The sequence below is a fragment of the Protopterus annectens genome, chromosome 8.part1 (assembly GCF_019279795.1).
Source record: "Protopterus annectens isolate FY-2018-M chromosome 8.part1, PAN1.0, whole genome shotgun sequence".
NCBI lineage: Eukaryota > Metazoa > Chordata > Ceratodontiformes > Protopteridae > Protopterus > Protopterus annectens.
In genome coordinates, this window is record NC_056742.1 from 384,903,093 (window position 1) to 384,919,714 (window position 16,622).

General features: G+C 44.9%; 1 protein-coding gene across 1 annotated transcript in view; it reads left to right on the forward strand.

Moving 5' to 3' along the window:
* Positions 1-16,622, forward strand: part of DNAJA2 (DnaJ heat shock protein family (Hsp40) member A2) — a gene marked incomplete in the record, with an annotated part of 1,055,602 nt that overhangs the window by 510,222 nt on the left and 528,758 nt on the right. The window contains 1 exon segment of the mRNA XM_044081956.1: positions 8,594-8,727. Within this exon segment, the coding sequence (XP_043937891.1) occupies positions 8,594-8,727 (134 nt within the window).

Below are 16,622 nucleotides of genomic sequence, written 5' to 3' on the forward strand. Positions count from 1 at the left end.
GGCCCTTTTCCCTTCCTAAATTTTTCCTGTCAGGGATTGTTTGTGTCTGACTATTGTATCTCTGTTTAGTTTAGATTTTTGGATTGGGTGTATTTTTGTGTGTTGGTGTTTTGTTTTTGACAACTTGTGTTTCCTCGACGCAGCTATGTCGAAGGACACAAAGGTTTCAGACTTCAAGAAGTGTGACTCGTGCTGTCAGAAGACGTCTCTGACAGACGGTCACACTTCTCCTGTTTACTGCCTGGGACCTCTGCACCTACAGGTCTCTTGTGCTCTGTCATGCCTTCAGCCCAAGAGTCCTGCAGGAGCGCAGAAATAAATTGATATTGAGGGGCTTATTAAAGCCTGAGCTCCCGGGTCGGCCCGAGCCTCGAAACCTATCAAGCCTTCGGCTGAAAGTTCTAAGCCTTCGGCTACTGGTTTTATCTTCTCCAGTGTCGAGATCTACTCCGGCCTGAGCTGATCCTTCCATTATAGCAGTCATAGTATCGGCTCCATCCGGCGCCGATACTGCCAAATCTGGACATTCAGTGTCTGCTCCGGCTGAAGCCGACTTATCCTCTGCTCCTTTGGCTCCATCGATCTCTAAAAAGAGATCTCGATCCCCCTCAGAGTTGATACGTTCGGCTCCGAGATCACCCTTGCTCTCGGAGCGGAGCCATTGGAGCCGTTCTTCTCTGTCGTTCAGGCTGTCTGATCACGACCTCGAGAGAGTGGTGAGTAGACTATTAAAGTCTCAGGCATTGGCCCAAATGCTCCATAGCCCGTCTCAACAGATGGTAGCTATTTCACATCCACCAAACATTTCTCCTTCGACTCTCTTACAGAGCTCGGAGCCGGAGCTCCTCGGAACCGTGACCGTTGTAGCTTCGGAGCCGCTACCACCCCTTTCGGCTCCGTCGTCTGCTCCGATTTCCTCCTTGAGGCCTTCATTGGAGGGATCCGGGCGTCTGGTCTCTCTCGTCGGCTCCGAGGGGGCGAGTGGCATTGGACCCTTGTCCGACCCGTTCTCCTCTCGGGCTTCGGCGTTGGTGAGCTCAGCCCCGACATCTGCCTCGGAGCCTTCCCTCTCGGTGAGGCCTGGAGTTCCTATCTCTTCAGAGCGGGAACCTTCTGGTCTCTCTGATGGGCGAGCCTTCGAGGTGATGAGGAGTGTACTAGCCCCTGGCCTTAGTCAACGGACAGTTCCATCAGCTCCTCCCATTACAGTGCCTGCTGACATCTCTTCCCACTCTCTTGCTCCCGGACCCAGAGATCCAACGCCTCAGGTTTCCCCATTGGGAATATCTTCCTCTTCCGAGGCTTCTCCTGATCCGTCAGGTGAACTTCCGCGTAAGAGGACACATCTAGACTCCCCCCGAGTCTATTGCACCTGATACTGACCTGGATGAGTCGGAGGGATCCCCAAGGTCCTCCTCTGAGGATGTCTCTCTCTCAGACATCCTTGAACTCCTTAAGCAGAGGGGGAACTGGCTCTCCCTTAATCCTTCCGAGGACGAGTCAGTATACCTGGAGGCATTCTGATCTAGACCCTCCACCTCCTGGGTGTCTCCGCCTTTCAACCCTCTTATGGATGTAGTGGCTCTGAAGGCGTGGATGGCTCCGGATTCGGTGGAACCTATTCCTAGGAGGCCTTCTAAATTCTTTACGGCCCCACCAGATAGACAATATTTGACAAAGGGTGTCCCAGTTGATGCCATGGTGGTGGCTGCTGCCACCAAGAAGGAACTAGCTGATCCTTCAGTACCTGTCCATCCTCCTAACAAGGATTCTAGGACTATGGACAGGTATGCAAGCGATTTTTCTTCAGTGACTTTTGCCATGAGATCGCTGAACTACTTGTGCCACTTCACCCGCCTTCAAAGAGATGTTCTTAAAGAGTTGGGAGAAGTTGTACAGGATCGGTCAGCTGCTGGGTTTCAGGATAAGATTAGCTCACAACTAGGAATCCTTAGCTCAATTGTTAACTCCTCTATGCAGCTCATTTCCTATGCAGCTGATGGAGCGAGTAGGACCGCAGGCACAGGAGTGGCTTTAAGGCGTCAGTCCTGGATGCGGCTTTGTAATTTTGCAGACCCTTTCAAGGCGTCCTTCACAAACTCCCCTTTTGATGGTTCGACCTTGTTCGGACCTCAAGTGAAAGACACTTTGACTAGATGCAAACAAGATGGCAAGACTCTTTCTGCCGTAGGAGTCTGTTTCTCCACCCCTTCAAGACCTTACCCCAAAGGACAGAAGGGAGGGAAAATGTGGTTCCGCAAATCTCCAGGAGTCACGCCTGACGCACAAAGTCAGTTTACCCCCAGAGGCAGAGGGGGAACAATAATAGACGCTGCCCTAGGGGCAGAGGGGGTCCGCAGAATCAGGGTAACAGAGAGCCTCTTTCTGACAAACCCTTCCAGCATCCCTGAGATGTTGCCTGATTGTCCACCTTCTGAGGCATTCGGGGGGAAAGATTATCGCTGTACCCAATAGCCTGGCTTTCCCTTTCTCAAGACAAATGGGTACAGTCGATTATATCCGAGGGTTACAAAATTTCCTTTATTCAAACCCCAGTTCAGCAAAAGGGAACCCTTCCAGACGTTCCACCTGGTCTAAGGGAACTAGCAGTACTAGAAATATCAAAACTGCTAGCAAAAAGAGCCATCCAGCCAGTCCCTTCGGACCAAATAGGACCTGGAATCTACTCAAGGTTCTTTTTAGTTCCAAAAAAGACGGGACTGGAGACCAATATTAGATATGAGCAAACTAAACAAGTTTGTAAAGAAATCAAGATTCCGGATGGTCACGCTTCAGTCCATTCTACCCTTTCTGGGCAAGGACAATTGGATGTGCTCAATAGAGCTTCAGGATGCGTACTATCACATAAAATGCGTACTGTCACATAAAAATTCACAGGCGCTCCAGAAGATTTCTCCGCTTTCGGCTGGGGACCAGTCACTTCCAATTCAGGGCCCTGCCCTTTGGACTCACTACAGCCCCCAGAGTGTTTTACCAAATGTATGGCAGTGGTTACGGCTCACCTGAGACGTCAAGGATTCCAGGTGTTTCCATATCTAGACGACTGGCTCCTCACTGCCACCACCAGGCATCAACTTCTCCAAGCCAGAGATTACACCATTCACATTTGCAGAGGGCTAGGGATTTCTATAAATTTCGAAAAATCTGCCTTGTCAATCTATTACTTTTATAGGCACAAAATTGGACACTGTACAACTTTCAGCAAGTTAACAGACCAAAGGATCTTGGACATTCAAAGTCACGTCCAGGTGATTCTTCTCAGCAATAAAATTCAGGCCAGATTTGCTCTGAAAGTATTGGAATTTATGGCGGCCGCCATAACACTTCTTCCCTTTGCCCGCTTTTACATGCGTCTTCTACAATGGATGCTATTCGCCCAATGGTCTTTTCAACAACTTCCCATGCGTCACAAGATCACAATAACTCCAACTTGCAAAAGGCATCTGACCTGGTGGATATCGTCCCCTCAAGTCCATCAGGGCAGACCCTTTGTTCCTCCTGCCACGGTTACATCGGACGCCTCCTTGATCGGATGGGGGGGGGCATTATCAGGGCAGAATGGTCCATGGCACTTGGCAACCTTTCGAATACCATCTGCACATAAATGTCCTGGAGATGAGAGCGGTGCTTTTAACGTTGCAAGCCCTCAACGACTCTCTTCCCCTGGGAACTATTGCAGTCCAAATGGACAATATGTCCGTAGTGTGGTATATCAACAAACAGGGCGGAACCAAGTCCTATCCACTGTGTCGAGAGGCCCTCAGACTTTGGCAATGGGCAATCTCTTCTCAGCGGTTTCTGATAGCAACGCATATCCCTGGGAAATCCAACATCATAGCGGACAGATTGAGCAGAGCTATTCTCATGCCTCACGAGTGGTCTCTCAAACAATTAGTGACTGAAGAGATTTTTCAGAAGTGGGGCCTTCCTTGCTGCGTCCTTTTTGCTACACCTCAAAACAGCAAATGCCCAGACTTCTCTCTTCCCCCTTCCAAGCCATCCCCCCAGAGACGCCCTAACCCAAGATTGGCCCCAGGGACTTCTTTATGCCTTCCCTTCCTTTCCGCTGATACCTCAACTAGTTCAGAAAGCAACCGCCTTGAGAGCCAAGTTGATTCTCATTGCCCCTTATTGGCCTCGACAGATATGGTTTCCGTTCCTACATAGTTATCTCTTGGTACAGCCATGGCATCTGGACCCGGTTCCAGATCTTCTGACCCACCAGTCAGGGCAGCTGCACCAATCCATACCTTCTTTCAACCTCACTGCTTGGTTGCTCCACTTCCATCCTTTGCCAGGCTTCCTATGATTTCTAATCCCGTCCGGGATATCATAGTAGCTTCCCTAAAATCTTCTACCAGAAGGATTTACACTAGTAAATGGCGACGTTTCTCCTTCTGGGCAAAAGCTAGAAACGTAGACCCCTATACTGCTCCGATTCATTCGGTCTTGGACTTCCTAGCTGAGATTTTTCATTCAGGATCCTCTTCCTCCACAGTAAAAGTTCAGCTGGCAGCCATTTCGAATTTTCATATAGGCCTTTTGGACCACAACATTGTCACAAACTTTGCAAGGCATTCCTTCGAGGTATCTTTTTACTTAAACCTCCGATTAGAGACCCCCCACCACAGTGGGATCTAAATTTTAATTTTAACATAATTGATTCTTCCCCCTTTCGAACCTGCGGCTGCCTGTTCTTTGAAATTTCTTTCTTGGAAGACACTTTTTCTAGTCGCCATTACTTCTGCCAGAAGAGTATCTGAGCTTCATGCTTTCTGCATTCGTCCTCCCTACTTAATCTTCCACAAAGATAGGGTATCTCTAAGGACTAATCCGTCTTTCTTACTAAAAGTGGCATCGCAGACCAACTTAAATCAATCCATTGATCTTCCAGTTTTTTCCCGAATTATTCTGATAGAGCGGAACAAAAGTTACATTGTCTTGATGTTCACCGCCAGCTCAGATATTATCTGGACAAAACTAAACTTTTTAGGAAATCTGATCAACTGTTTCTATCCTATGCAGAGAACAGGAAAGGCCTTCCAGTTTCCAAGGTGACTTTAGATGGCTGTCTTCTGTGATTACTTACATTTATCAGCTCAGAGGCAAAGAGTTGATTTCTAAGCCAAAAGCCCATTCTACCAGAGCTCTAGCTACATCGACAGCTTTTCAAGCTAGACTTCCAATAGACACTATTTGTGCAGCAGCCACATGGGCCTCTCCTCATACCTTTGTTTCACATTACAAATTAGACTTGGCCTCCAGTGATGGAGCGAATTTTGGTTCCACCGTTCACAAGAGTCTGTACCTTTGAGCCACCCAGGATAGAGAGGTGCTAGGGACGCGGTCCCATCCAGCAAGAATGAAGGCGAGATTGACAACTTAACATTAAGAAGTTATGTACCTACCATAACGTTCCATGTTAGTTGTCTTCTCTCGCCTTCTTTCTTGCGTCCCGCCCTCCATCCACCTAGCCTGGTCAGACCGAGAAGATTATGCCTCTTCTATTAAGAGGTTTTATTCCTTTTCTAGCTATTCAGCTTCTAGTCTCACTAGATTAGGTTGATCCTTTCTAGAGGATTATGATGTTTATGATTGTTATTTAGTATTGTTACTTTTTCTTCCTCCTCTACAGTTGGAAGAATATATTCCTATTTCCTTAGCTACCAAACGAGATACGGGTAGTCTCCGCCTTGCATCATGGGATATAGGGTTGCCTCGAGCTGGTAAAATTAGCTCTCGAGCTTGGCAAGTGCCGAGTCGGAGCCGAGGATTGGCTCCGAACCCATCCAGCAATAAAGAAGGCGAGAGAAGACAACTAACATGGAACGTTATGGTAGGTACATAACTTCTTATTTTCAAATGTACAGGATATGAAATGGGATTAAGTAACGGCAGAGAGATTGAAATAAAGTTAAGAAAAGCTCCTAATTGGAAAATCCTAGGTCTAGATCAGTACCTAACTTCTGGCTAAAAGTGTTAACATCTTTACATGAAGATTTAGCCATGAGTAAGAATTACTTATATGCACACCCTGAAAAGACACCAGCTTGGCTAACAGGAAAAACGATACTCCTACTTAAGAGCGAACCTGCAGGGTATACTGAAAATTATAGACCAATAACTTGCTTTCCCACTACGTATAAACTATACTCTGGAATTAATGACGACAGAGTTTATAGTCATTTAAAATAAAAGTCAATCATGGCAATAGAACAAAAGGGTATTAAAAAAGTCATATGGAACAAAGGATCATGTGATAGTCATGATGGAGAACAGTAAAAAGGGGATTCATCTATGGATAAACTACAAAAAAGCATTTGACACTGTCCTGCATTCGTGACTGAGTGCTTAAAATGCTTGATGCACCCTGTATTGATCGATTACAGTACAGCAACCATGGAACACTGGCAAACCACTCTGCAGTTAAGCCACAATAGAGGACAAATTATTATTCCAGGGATAAAAACTGAAAAGGGGATATCCCAGGGTGAGAGGCTTTCACAGCTACTCTTATCTTTCCCTTAACTCATTAAGATATCAACTTAACAGATTAGGTCATGGCTAAAATTTGGCTTCCAGAAAACAGCGAAGTGTTAAGATTTATCATTTTGTAGATGTAAAGCTGTATAGTTTCTCAGATGAGGAACTGAAAACACAACTGCAAGTGATCAAAACTTTTTCAGGTGATATAAAATGTCATTTGTTATCGATAAATGTGCAAAAGGAACCTTTAAGGCAGGAAAGCTGCAGCACCAAGAAAGCTTCACTTTGGGACAGGAATGTGATGTAAAAGAACTCTAGTAAGAGGGAGTGTTTGTTTAGGAATTGATGAAGGATCAACAATAAAACATGAAAAAATGTGAATAAAACACAGTAAGGAATATTTTAGAAGGCTTTATGTAATACTAAAAAGACATTGGCATCTAGGAAAAAAGTCCAGGCTATAAACTTATTTGCTCTTCCTGTCCTAACGTGCAGTTTTGGAGTGACTGGCCCCAAATGGTGTTGGATAGTTTGGACAGGAAAACAAGATTGGTGTTTCATTCTCCAAATTATTTGTAATTGCATTCCAAGATTATATATTCTCCATTCTGAAGGCAGTATGAGCCTCCTCAAAATTGATTACATGTATAGATCTGCGCTAGTGGGACTGCATACATATCTGCTGATTTCTCAAGGCTCAAACGTGGTGAAAGTTTTGAAACCTGGGGAGAACAAGTCTAAGATGACTTTCTGCTTAGTTTAGAAGAAGCATAATGGTGTCAAGTGGGAATGGAACTCAAACCAGAAATAGATAAAAATGTCAGGTAGCAATTGAATGTGCCAAAAAAAAGAATATAAGTTGAAGGATCAAGTGAGAAGGCAAGAAATGTGGCAAATGCATAAATATATTTGCAAGTATAGGTACTTTTGGAACAACCTCATGTCAGTCAGGATCGAATGCAGGAATGGTTAAGGAGCGATGAATTTAAACCAAAAGTTGAAAAGTTAATATTGACTGCTCAAGATAGTGGACTTGCATACATGTTGGTTTACAAAGTCCATTGTACATGTGGGAGAAACAGACAAATGTAGGTTTTGTAAAACAGAATTGGAAACTCATCTTGCTGCTGGTTGTGATATACAAATGGCTGAAGGACTGTATACTGAAAGGCAAAATAATGTGGGCAAGACTGTTGCATTAGGGATTGTGCAAACATAATATGGAAGTAGCTGAAAAGCAATGGAAGCATGTGCCACAAAGCATTACAGAAAATTATGAAGTTAATAGAAAATTATTAATTTTATATCATATGGGATCATCCATTACCAACAGTTTAGAAAAGTAGATGCAAGAAGACCAGATGTAGTAGTCCACATGAAAAGACAAAAGTAGCACTGATTATTGAAATCTCTACACCCAGTGACTATAGTGCCTTGTGTACAGAGAGCGACAGTCATACCAGGAGTTGCAGACAGAAATGAGGGCAATGTGGATGAAAGCTACCCAGACAGTAGTAGGAGCAACTGGTCTTATCGAAATACGATTGAAAATTCTTTTTTATATGTTACTAATACATGTAGCTCTGTACGAATTGCAGGAGTTGTCGTTACTGGGCGCATTGTGGTTGCTGCAAAGAGCACTTCTGGCTAACATCAAAGATTGAAACACTACTAATTTCATGAAGTTTAAACATACTTTGACTTGGGAGCGTGGCCCATTCCCATCATGGTATTAGAAACCTAAAGACTTGGGGAAATTAAAAAAAAAAAACAAACAAATTTTACTGCAGCATTCTTTTGGTGGGGTGCTGCTTTGACTGCCTTAAGTAAATTAGTGAATACATTTATTAATCCCATAATCACCTGTCCTGCTGCTTACTGTAATTGTCATGCCATCTTTATTTTTTTTAGTAAATTTTTATAATCTGTGTTGCAGTTTGAATTTTAACAAACTTCCTGTTTTTCCCCTTTTTAAAAGTATGGCTAGGCTTGCATAGGCCCTAGGGCCGATAGCCTAGTACCAACCTATGACTCTGATTTTTATTGTTTTTCAAATGAAATGTGAATATTTTTGTTTTTATTTTAGCCAGGGTGGAAAACCTGGAGCAGTTCAGAAGTGTTCAACATGTCGGGGTCGTGGTGTGCGTGTTATGATTAGACAGCTTGCTCCTGGAATGGTACAGCAGATGCAGTCCATGTGTACAGATTGTAATGGTGAAGGTAAGAAACCTGCATGTTGGGTTGCACCCCCTTCCCCTTCTCAATTTGGCAGAATTTTCAATTGTAGGCGACTTATTTTAATGCAAGTTGGCAACAGTGAGGTGACAAGTACCTTTTCTGTAATATGGTGTACAGTTTGAGGGGGTCTCCTTGAAGAAAGCAGTCAGAGCTGGACTCCTGTGAAACATATACTGGTCAAAATTTTGTCTGGATTGGGAGTCTTTTTAAGGGGAACAAGCACACATCCATACTTGACTATACTAGTTTCATTGTCATACAGCTAGTGTAAAAATGAAAACTTCAGGAAGTTTGAATCACTGCTGGTGAAGTGTCTGTCTGCCCCAGCAGTGGTATCTTGTACCAAACAGAGTTGCTGATCAAGGAGCTGTACTTGACAAGTTAAAATGTTGTCTGGCTCACGTTTATCTAAGGGGGCTTAGCAAGCTACTGGAAGGTATGAAATAACATTATTTTGAAAAGTTAGATAATTGCAGTGCGTTTAGTTTCTTGAGGTCAAGGTGCTGTATCCTTTTGGATTTTATTAAGCATAATTAGCATAGTACCTACCTATGAACTTGCATTTTACGTACTTTAAGCTATTTACTTGAAAGTAGAGTCTCCAATTTGTAAAGCTGGTGTTGGTCTATGTACCCATTCACAGATCTGTCACAGATTATGGAACTTTTAATGGTTTCTTGGATACGAGTGTAGATAATTTAAATGAAGTATATTTCAGTTTTTGTAGTACATGTTAATAGTCAAGAAATACTTTGTTTGCAAGCATCTGACGTAGAAATGTTGCCATTCTCAAGACAGCACTGTTTGGTCAGCAAAACATTCTTCCTTTGAATAATTTCGGTCTCCTGCCTCTTTCATAACCCAGATCACTAGGTAATGACCCTAAGGAAGGGGGCCATGTTGCTAATCAAAAGGGACTTTAGAGCACTCTAACAGTCGACTCAAGGCTCTCTTGATGTCTGTGCTTCTAACTGCAGTATAAACTAGCTTACCGAATGTGGCACTGCAAAGGCAGCTTCACATTTATCTGCTTAGCATACATAACCTCCTCCAGCTTGACTTCTGTATTTCATATTAGTCTTGGAATATCATTCGCCATGGATTTCTAGAGTAACTTTATCTTGAGTGAATTCAGTCTAAGCTGGATAGGACTTTTGTGTTTGAAATTTACTGGTTAATCCTCAAGTTTTGGTGTTACCCAATTAGTGGCAAGGCTGACATATCCAGACAAGCTTAATATTAATTTCATTAATCTTGATGGCATACAAACATTATTGAAGGATGCTTTAAGGTTATGATTGGGACAGACTCCTTACGTAGACGCTGATCGTTCCCAGTGCATCGTTCCCATGAATTTTTGGGCTGTCAGCCAAAGTAACCCAGTACTGGCCAGCTTTTAAAAGCACAGACTCCACTCCCTCACTTTTCCTTTGACAGCTGACTGAGCATATCCTGAAAGGGAAGCCTTCAGCTGTCACAGGAAGTGAGTTCATTCGTTTTCTGCTATCCAGAGAACATCCTTTGACTGTTCACAGGATCCAGAGCTTATTTTCCGGCCTACTTTTCATACAAGTCCCATTTAGGGGATCTTTTCCTCATTTTATTAGACTTATTATTTTTATTTGTGTGTTTTAAAAATTTTAATATAAATTTTATTTCAGTGTTTATAGTAATTCCTGAAGGAATTTTTGCTTGTAGCAGTGTTAGTCTGCTATCTTTGACAAATGCTTCTTTTTAGTGTTTTTAAGGAAACTTTTAGTATTTCTGTCAGAAGTGTGCAGTATGTACATGTGCTGTTTGACACTAGGGGCTGTCTTGGACAGCTGGAATTTGCAAATAAAGCAGACATGATTCATTTTATCTTGACAGGAAAAGAGCTATTTTTAACACTGATTTGGCACAGACTAGGGCAGCCACGGTGGTGCAGCTGTTAGCGTTGTTGCCTCACAGCAAGAGGTTCTCTGGTTCGATCCTCGTCTGGGGTGCCTTCTGTGCGGAGTTTGCATGGGTTTTCTCCGGGTGCTCTGGTTTCCTACCACATCCCAAAGACATGCTGTATGTGGATTGGGCACTCTAAATTGGCCTTAGGTGTGAGTGCGTGCATGTGTGCCTTCCGTCTAAGGTTGGGCGCAGGGCTGGGAACTCTACACCGTAAAAACCCTACTGCCAATCATTAGCAGACAGGTGATCTGCAGTGGTGACCCTTAACTGGGAAAAGCCAAAAGAAGATGATGATGATTTTGGTATTTGGACTTTGTATACTGGAAATTCCTTAACTTCTGTTAGTTGTAAAAGAATTTGCAACACTTTTTTTTTTTGTGTGTGGTAGGTCAGTTTGTCAAAGGTTAGCTGTGTGGGGCATACAGTTTTATTATTTTGGCTGGTGCTCTGTCCCCTGACTTTATGGCACTTCACTTTGGTTACCAAACTCATCCAATCCGGTTGTACCTAAAGAGAAAACAAAAATATGCCTCGGCGTATGGTTAGTAATTCTGTCAGGGCCACTGATTGGTCTGCTGACCGCTTACCTTTTGTCCCTTCTCCCTGTAGTGTAGCTTTGCCGGCCACTGTGAAACTGAGTTTATAGACATCCTTCAGGACTCGTTCAGTACCTGGTGCAGGTATGGTAGAACCAAACTGTGCGGGAGTAGTTTGGGTAAGAGACTCCTTGCCAGAGAATACTGTGTCCTCAGATAATTTATCTAGTAGTGATGTTCTCAAGAAGACGGCTATTAATGAGATCATAGCCGAAGAAACCACATAAGCCTTAGTAACTGCTAAGTGTGTTCTGGCAATGGCTAATTTTGGTGGCTGTGTTCATGTGCATGACTCTAGTGCTAGTTTTCCTAGAGAGCTTTCAGTCTCTGAGTGATTTGGAATCTGATGAGGACAGTGGTGAATGTTCTTTGTTTCACTGTTGCAGTCATCACATTTGGGTTATCCCTGCCAGGGAAGCCCTTGGCCGGCCTGAATACCACAGGTTTAGTATTTCTGCATCAGTTGCTGTCGCTTCAGGACTGACTTCAGGTCGTCCGTATGCAAGGCAACCGATGGCATTGCATCAGTCTTTCTTGCCATGGAGCCTGAAGCAGAAGCAGTTCACACGAGTGCCGGTCGGCCGCTACCTGAGTTTAGTCTACCAAATTGAAGCTGAAGTCTTCTAAAGCTAAGTACCCCGTTGGGGATAGTTTTCTCTTGCACTAACCGTTGTCAGAAAAAGTTAACAATTGTCTCTCCTGTGGAAAAAATACCACACCGAGACTTTCATTCTTACTGTGTCACTTGATTAGGCCCAGACCACAACGTACCCCGTTGTCACTTCTGTGCTTTGTTCAGCACCAAAACTTTCCATAGTCAGGCCCTTATTGTAGCTAGATTTTTTCGCTAACAATCCTCTAACTCTGATATGGCTTTGGTAAGCAATCTGACAGCAGATCTTCCAAAAAAAAAAACGTAAAGACAAAAGACCGCACCATTCCAAACCTACTGACGACGCTCCCGTTAAGCTAGAAGTCAGTTCTCCGGTCCTCAGTGAGGTGCTTTTGCAGCCCCTGATGCCTGCTTCTGTGGATTCGCAGGCCGCTACAGAGACCCTTTCAGAGTCTGGTATGCTGCAAAACTCTTCGACTAAGGATCCTGCAGTCATCTCTACCTTGACTCTGCCTGGAGCTGCTGAGCAGGCACCGGCTTCCGAGGAAGTCCTTTGCATTACCAGTTCTCGACACAAACCGATATCTTCTTTCGCGACTACTGTTCTTTCGAAAATGACAGTTTCTTAGGCCAAGGTACGAACCACACCCAAGAAGCAGACACAATCTCAGGCACCTGCTTCCTTGCCTCAGTCTCAAATGCTTAAAATGGCGGAAGACCTTATCATGCTAATCAGGGGAAGCCAAGCTACCCCCCTCCAAAAGGAAAAGAGGTCTGTCCCCTGTAGTTTTGTCTGAACAAGAGTCAGATGATTCTGATGCATGTGAATATGTAGACATGCAACCCATCTCTGCTTATGAGGATTCTGATGCAGCTGACTCCATCCCTTAAGCCTCTCCCCCAGAGGTTTTTCCTTTGGGGAAACCCTTCATACCTTAAGGGAGCATTTCCAATGGGAGAGTCAGGACTACCCTCAGTATAAATTGAGACTCTGGGAATTCTTAGATCTTCCACAGCACAGACCGTTGGCCGTCCTCCCAGTCCTGGATCTTGTGGTGGATGTTTTCCTGGAATTCAGCTGGACTCCTGACATCCTCCCTCCTGTACCCAGAAAACCAGGCAGGTACTGTAGAGTCCCTGACTCTCACAAATTTCTTTTTAAAAATCCTACTGCTGACCCTGAGGTAATTTCTCAAGGGCCTAAAGAGATTACAGCAGCCTCTGCTAAGAATCCCACCCTTTTGGATAGGGATTCCCAAGCACTAGACAGATTGGGTAAAACAGTATACACCTCCACTACTGTTGCTATCAGGGCACTAAATTGTCAGTTCCATATGCTAAAATTTCAGCAACATACTCTGGAACTCCTCAAACAAAAAAATTTCTTCCTTTCCTGCTTGTGCAGACTCTAAAGAGTTACAAGAGGTAATGTATTCTGCAAGTCAAGTAACTAAACACACCTTACACTGTAGTTCTGACGCCCTAGAGGCTTCTTGCAGGGCAGTAGTCACCAGATCTGTCCTTAGAAGGCATACATGGCTTAAGGAACAGCCCTTGCCTGACAACTTCAAATCTAAATTGTTGGATGCCCCTATGCACAAAGACAACTTATTTGGCACTAAGGCAGAAGAGGTCTTAAAGATAAGAATAAGCAAAATCTATCAGACAGTTAAGGATTTCTTACAGGTCCAGCCACCCAGGTTCAACAGGTATTGTCCCACCAAGCACTGCTTCCACTAAACCAGTCCAGCCCAGGCCCTGGGGAACTAGCCCCCCCCCCCCCGACAGCAGCTACAGGGAATGCAGAGATCTAAGTAGTGGAATGCCTCCACTTCAAAACAAGAGAGTTCTAAGCCACCCCCTAACAGTAATGACTCACCTCCCCCACCCCCTCTGCCCACCTGCACTTACCCCCCTAGGAGGAAAACTCTCCTTTCACGCAAGCACCTGAGCCACCATTACTAACTACCGCTGGGTTCTCAGCACAGTGTCCCAGGGATACATATTTTCTTTCCACACACTTCCAACCCCAAAAGGGTTCCCAGATCTACCTCCAAACCAGTGGGCAGAGGCTCAAAAGCAAATACTTTCCCTGCTTTTTATGAGGGCAGAAGAGCATGTTCCTGCAGAACAGCTAGGCCAAAGTTTCTACTCCAGACTGTTTCTGGTGTCCAGAAAAGAGGGCACCTGGTGCCCCATCCTCATCCTAGCCATTCTAAACACCTTCCTGGTGATTTAAAAATGCTCACCCTCCAGCAGCTGCTACCCATGCTCTCCAAGTACGCTTGGCTAGCCACCCTAGATCTAAGAGGCCTACCTCTACATTCCTATCAGGGAATCATGCAGGAAATATCTCTGTTTCAGGGCAGGATCTCAACACTTTCAGTTCTCTGCACTTCCCTTTGGGTTATCTACTGCTTTCAGGGTTTTCACAAAATGTCTGGCTCCGGCCATTGCCTTTTGCAGACAAAGGAATATCCAGATTTACCCATACTTAGATGACTGCCTAATTCAGGCAGACAGCCAGGAAAAGCTGCTCAAGCACCTGGCCTTTGGAAAGTCCCTACTAACCTCCCTGGGGTACACTATCAGCGAAAAGAAATCCAAACAGCTGCCCACCCAAAGGATTATATTCCTGGCAGCATGCCTGGACACAGCATCCCAGATGCCATTCCTTACACCAGAAAAGCAAACTTTCCTGTTTCCTGACAGCCTGCTTCTCTCAACTAGCCACCAGACCCCAGTTATCTGCAAGCTCTGTTGTTCATGGCATCTTGCATACTACACTACTCATTCCATATTCCAGACTGCATATGAGGAAACTTCACTGGTACCTAAAAAGCCTTTGGTGTCAACACCTGGATACTCTTATACCTATAATTCCTTGCCTCAGAAAAGATTTTTTTTGGTGGGCAACAGCATGCTCCCACAACAAGGGACTACCTTTCTCACCATCCCCCGCCACCCAGACCCTCACCAAAGATGCATCAGACTATGCTTGGGGTGCACACCTGGATGGCAGGTGCATACAGGGCCAATGGAGCCTGCAGCAAATCCCTCTGCATATCAGCCAAAAAGAGATGATGGCTGTCCAGCACGCCTTGATAGCTTTCAAGCCCCTTCTCTCCCCAGAGGCTCTCCTGATCACAACTCCACTGTGATGTGATCAACAAACAGGGAGGGAATCGCTCCTACCCTCTGCAGGCTGGCCATGACCCTTTGGCAAACAGTCTCTGCCATGCAACTGCATCTGTTAGCACAATTCCTACCAGGTTCTCTCAACTCTCTGGCAGACAAATTAAGCAGAAATCTTCTGGACCCGCACGAGTGGCAGCTCAACAGAATATCCTTCACCCTAATAACTCAGAAATGGGGCACCCCAAAGGTCGACCTCTTTGCCTCCCACACCAACCATCAGCTCAGCAAATTCTGTACCAGGGAGCATCACTGCATGGCTTGGAAAGTGTATGCCCTGTCCTTTCCCTGGGTCACTCTGTCTATGCCTTTCCTCCACTACCTCTCATCCCCAGGGTACTGCTCAAAGTAAATGAGGAAAACCAAGGACATACTACACAGTGGCCTATTTCTCCTGTATAAAAATTCATGCCTCTGCTATCTCTGCTCACGTCCCTACTGAGCAGCCTCTTTTCTCACACCCTTTGATCAAACAGTTCCTAAGAGGGGCTAGCAACTTGAGGGCACCCAGAAGAGCACTAACCCCAGCTTGGGACCTTAACTTTCTGTTGGAAAAGCTCACCCTACCCTGCCCCCCCCCCCTTTGAACCAGCTTCTTCTGCAGAGCTAAAATTTCTCTCCTGGAAAACAGCTTTCCTTCTGGCCATCACTTAAGCCAGAAGAGTCTACGAGCTGCAAGCGCTCATGGATGTGGAACCCTTAATCTTCCATGCTGACAGGATATCCCTCTGAGCTAACTCATCCTTCATGCCCAAGGTGATGTCCAGTATGGTTCTCAACCAATGCATTCATTTTCCCACCTTTTTCCCTAATCCCCAGAACAAGGGGGAAAGGGTCCTGCATACTCTAGATGTGCACAGACAGCTTACATTCTGTCTAGGCAGGACCAAATCCTTCAAAGTCTGATCAATTGTTGGTTAGCTTTGCTACAGGGGCAGAAGGCAAAGCCATCTACAAACCATTTCCAAATGGGTAGCACACTGCATCCATTTCTGCTACAAGCAACATGGAAAGCCTTCCTCCAAGAGGGTCAGGACTCACTCCAGCAGAGCAGCCTCCACCTCTGCAGCTTTCCTCAGAGGAGTCCCACCTGGACATCTGTTCACACTTTTACCAAACATTACCACCTGCCTCTATTCTCCAAATCCACGGCAGGCTTTGCATCTGCAGTCTTGCAGGGCATCCTAGCCAGCCCATAGTTTCCTTGACTGCCTCCACCCATTTCCTCAGCTTTGGGAATCGATCCAAATGTGATGACTGCAACAGTGAAACACGAAGAACATAGTACAGTTGTGTACACTTACCATAAATGTAGATGTGAGTGTATTCACTGTTGCAATCCTGGTTTCCCTCCCTCCATCCTACTTTTCTTTTTCGTTACAAGGGACATATTGATATTTACTTTCTGTTGGGTTTCTTCCACCAGAACCTGGCTTCTGCTTTGGGGCTCATGACCGGTTAGGGCAAGAAAAACTGATGTAATGGCGTTGGCTGCTTAGTTTATACTGCTGACGACCTGACGTCAGTCATGA